Source organism: Lactuca virosa, chromosome 8 (assembly GCF_052849685.1).
Source record: "Lactuca virosa cultivar CGN04683 chromosome 8, Lactuca_virosa_CGN04683_v6, whole genome shotgun sequence".
Taxonomy (NCBI): domain Eukaryota; kingdom Viridiplantae; phylum Streptophyta; class Magnoliopsida; order Asterales; family Asteraceae; genus Lactuca; species Lactuca virosa.
The window spans coordinates 143660121-143664305 of record NC_136433.1 but is presented as its reverse complement, the minus strand read 5'-3'; the positions used below and the strand labels follow the sequence as shown (position 1 = coordinate 143664305).

At 32.9% G+C, this 4185-nt stretch overlaps 1 protein-coding gene across 1 annotated transcript; it reads right to left on the bottom strand.

Moving 5' to 3' along the window:
- Positions 1-507: 507 nt before the first annotated feature.
- On the bottom strand, positions 508-2409 carry LOC145134379 (homeobox-leucine zipper protein HAT22-like). Its single transcript, XM_079069232.1, has 3 exons — positions 1994-2409; positions 1628-1707; positions 508-1026 (listed from the first exon to the last, which is right to left on the bottom strand). Exons 1-3 carry the CDS (start codon positions 2354-2356, stop codon positions 711-713), a joined length of 759 nt encoding a protein of 252 aa, XP_078925358.1. The 5' UTR covers positions 2357-2409; the 3' UTR covers positions 508-710.
- Positions 2410-4185: the final 1776 nt, after the last annotated feature.

Genomic DNA, 4185 nt, shown 5'->3' with positions numbered 1-4185 from the left:
TGCTTTAAACCGATATAATATATTGTAGTGCAGACCTGTGGTATTGACTCAAAGCTATAACTTATTGCAAAATTTGATAAAAGAAACGACTTTTCATTTTGTCAATTTGGTTACTTTCTGTTAGGCTTTAAATGCATAATTAACTCCATTTGCAATGAGTATTCATGCTTCTTCGAGTCCTGAAGGTTTTAACCGGAAAGTCCACTACACATACAAAGATCAGGTGTAACTTGGTTAACACTTTGTGATTTTGGGTTCAACTTTATTTAACCAAGAGAACATAAAGAAGATTCAGTGAACTAGAGCTGCAATGAAAAAGAGAAGCCTTATATCTTATTACTTTATTAAAAATATATAAATCTTTGATATTCCATCGTATTTTTAATTATCAATATTATTTTTCTTTTTAACCCGTGGGTAAACACGGGTTGTAACCTAGTAAAACATAATAAATTATTATGTAAATATTAAAATCGTTGTACAAATTACTTTCCATATAAAAGAATATTATTTAACTCAAGCAAACCTCATGATTTCTTCATCATTATGTATGAATACTCACTGTGACAAGCCCTAATTTTGTAGGGTTTAATAGAAACCGGCTGCGGACATAATCATGGGTTTATTAAAGGCTTGCCAAACACCCTATACTCAGCAGTCCTAGTTCAAATTATTTATTGAAAAATAATCAAAGCAGTTGTGTTTTCACCCTATGACAATTTATCCGCAGCATTCTTTTTATAATTACCATGCATCTGAGTTATGCTGCCGCCATTCTCGAGTACTACCGTTTTCGTATCTTGGCCGGATTTTCCAAGTTTGTCGCATGGATGATGCATCTCTGATGTGGTCGGATATCGGACGTAGAGAGGTAGCTGCGAGTGTGGTGGCTGATGATGATCAAACTTTAATGAATAACACCGCAACTCCTGCAGCTCTTTCTTCAATCTACGGTTCTCGTCATTTAGGGTCTCACAACATTTCTTTAACAACGCACATTCTTGTTCGATATGCTTCAACTTTGTCCTGTATTACGCAATGATATTTGAAACAATCACTAATAACTTTTGTAACGTTTAGAGTTTGTTATATATAAAAATGTAATTACATTCAGAAGCATGTGTTTTAAAGGTAAGAATCGTAAAAGAAAGATGTTTGAAATCCAACGGAGACAACTATTAACCTAATTTTCTTCAAGAATTACTAAACGCTTGCAACTAATTCGCAGTAGCATGAAAGCATGATAATAATCATTAATATTATACTAGTAACTTTCTAATTATATACCATCAAAAGCATCTAAACATGATTACAAGAACGGACTAATTATATATATGGCATTGCATGTTCTCTAATGACAAGAAAACACATGAATCTCGCAGATCAATATTAGGGTTTTATCATCTGTTCACTTCATCGCTTTGTTCTTTCGGTTTTGTTTTGTTTTCTTTACTGCACGTTATTGAACCAAATCTCACAAAACTGATAAACAGATAGGTCAATGAAACATGTTTCGTCCGGATGTTACCATTATAACATAGTGTTTCCTTTCGATAAGCCTTTCTATTTTTTTTTTTTTTTGTATGAGAGAGAGAGAGAGAGAGAGAGAGAGAGAGAGAGAGAATACCTTGCTCTTCTATTCTGAAACCAAACTTCGATTTGTCGTGGAAGAAGATTCAATTTCTTTGCAAGTTCTTGTTTCTGGCCCTGCAATTACGTGAGTAAAATTCGTCATATATACATTTTGGAATTTTATTAACAAAAAGCAAGAAAAATCAGTTACAGATTAATGAAATCAAAATAAATTAAAACTACAAGGATCATAAATTATATTGTCATTTAACTTTACATTTTCATTACCAAATTCATAAGTACTTGTGTTTGCACGATGATATGCATATTGACAGCTTCCCAACAATATATTGTGTATATATAATACCTTGTATATATATAGAACTTTCAAAATCTTGATGGTTGAAAAAAGAGGACTTACCGTATTAAGGGTGCAATGGATTTTGAAACTATCTTCTAGCAACGTAGTTTGTTCCGCTGTGAGTTTTAACTTCTTTCTTGATCCATCACTGTTGTTATTATAGACATTAGTGTTGCTAGCGCTTCGTTTTATTCCTCTCTCTTCTTCTTTTTGATCATCGATGGTTTTAGAACTAAAAGAATCTTGATCATCTTTTTCATTATCGTAACTATGGACATGCTCACTAGCTTCAATCTTTGGATGAAGTGGTAATGAAAGATCCAACCAAAAACTCCTCTGGTTTTGCTTTGATTGCCTCTCCCGTTTGATCCCCACTCCAATCCCAAGACCTAATGTTGTATCGCATCTCTCTCTTTCATTCATAATCTTCAAAAAAAATATAAAAATAAAGAACAAATAAAATCTTTTAATCAGCAAGAGGGAGATATACGAAATTTAATTGCTTTTGATATAATCGGGAAAGATGGGAACTTCTTGGTGGGATGAGAAATGAAGATGCAGATGGGGTTTATAGACCAATACCAAGAAAATCATAATTAATTATGAATTAATTATTCAGGACCATAAGTTAATGACAAACAAAACTATAACAATAATTAATATTAATAATATGAGAATGAGTTTAAAGTTATATTACGTTACAATACATCATCACACTTCGATAGGAGACCAATACATAATTACTAATTACTAATTATGCTTCGACGCCATCCTACATGTTTGATTTTGCTTAATGAAAGTCAAAGTGTAGTTATAAAAGAGTGATTTAAAGTCATAAATCTTGTTGATTTCTAGTTAATACGTGTCCCGGTTCATTGTTGTAAGATTTAATTGTCATTATTTAAATTACTTAAAGGAAAATATAGAAGCATGTACCCCATTGATATTATCTTATTTTATAAACATTTGATAAATAGGTTATCATCTTAATCGTGTTTATGTAAGTGTATAAAATTTCAATTGTATATGTTGTTGCTCAAAGTTACAGTTTCGAGAACCAAACATTATACAATATTGCCACTTTCATCAACATTATGATATGATATAAGTGTAAAAATATGTCTCGGTTCGATATGTCATAACTATTAATTTTAGGGAGTTTTTGGGCTTGTTTGTTTAAAATCACTACAAAAAATATGGTTGTCCACACAACTATCGTCGCTACAACCTGCTCGTTATATGTGTGTTTGTTTATCTATATATGATTTAATAAAAAAATAATAATAATATATATCGACGACATGCCTTTGTTATTTGTTTGTTTTTTATAATGATAAAGTTTAGCGACAACATGGTCACGCTTTTACCATTGTACATATTACTTTTCCCTCTGTTTTTATTTGTTTTGTTGTTATTTTCAAACGCGGACATTGTAAAACACCATATCTTATAACAAAATATTGAAAGTTCATACAAACTTAGTTCAATTCTAATACAAATAACCATACTTTTGTAACGTCTCATTTTCAGAACATAAAATTTTCATTTTTATTAAGGTAAAATCCCACATTTATAAAATTCATGTTAAGAAAATCATTTGTTCCAAATTACATTTATTAAAAATCAAAGTAATATAATACACGTGGAATCCTCAATGTTGCTGATGAATATGTACAGTCACGACTTCGCCTTTACAATCACCGATGGAACCTAAAAAACATAAACAGTTGGGTAAGCACAAAGTTTAGTGAGTTTTCCCAAAAATATCACACACCACAAAAACATATCCAAGTATGCATACTAGGCCCATAGTTATCGAACTGGATTTCTATGGGTATGTTGGCCAGCTACCTCAACCTAACCGCTCCACCCGAGCCTTCGTGTCTACGGCTTACAGTCGGCCCGCACCTGGTATCTTGGCCTACAACACACAGCAGGACCGCCTCAACCTCATCCGCCACAATATGTCGACATATAAACAAACAAGAAATCAAGTAGGCATATAAGTACAGGCAACTATCGATCTACCTATCGAATAGTTCACTAATGCCTACTAAGCCCCTCACAGCACACTGCTCCACTACAAACAAATCTCCAAGGAATGCATAACCACACGTAACCAGATGTGAGATAGACACCCGAACAAATGGTCCTACTATAGAGCCACAAACAAACAAGGGACAGGTAAGAAAGTCTAGATCAAGAGCTCTCAGTCCATCCTACATGCTCACATACAGCCCCTAGGGCTTCCC

Excerpts from the sequence above, each read along its gene's own strand:
- LOC145134379 (XM_079069232.1), bottom strand. The coding sequence starts at position 2,356 with ATGAATGAAAGAGAGAGATGCGATACAACATTAGGTCTTGGGATTGGA. Across the intron at positions 1,708-1,993 it reads TCCATTGCACCCTTAATACG|GGCCAGAAACAAGAACTTGC; the intron begins GTAAGTCCTCTT and ends ACGTAATTGCAG. Across the intron at positions 1,027-1,627 it reads TTTCAGAATAGAAGAGCAAG|GACAAAGTTGAAGCATATCG; the intron begins GTATTCTCTCTC and ends TGCGTAATACAG.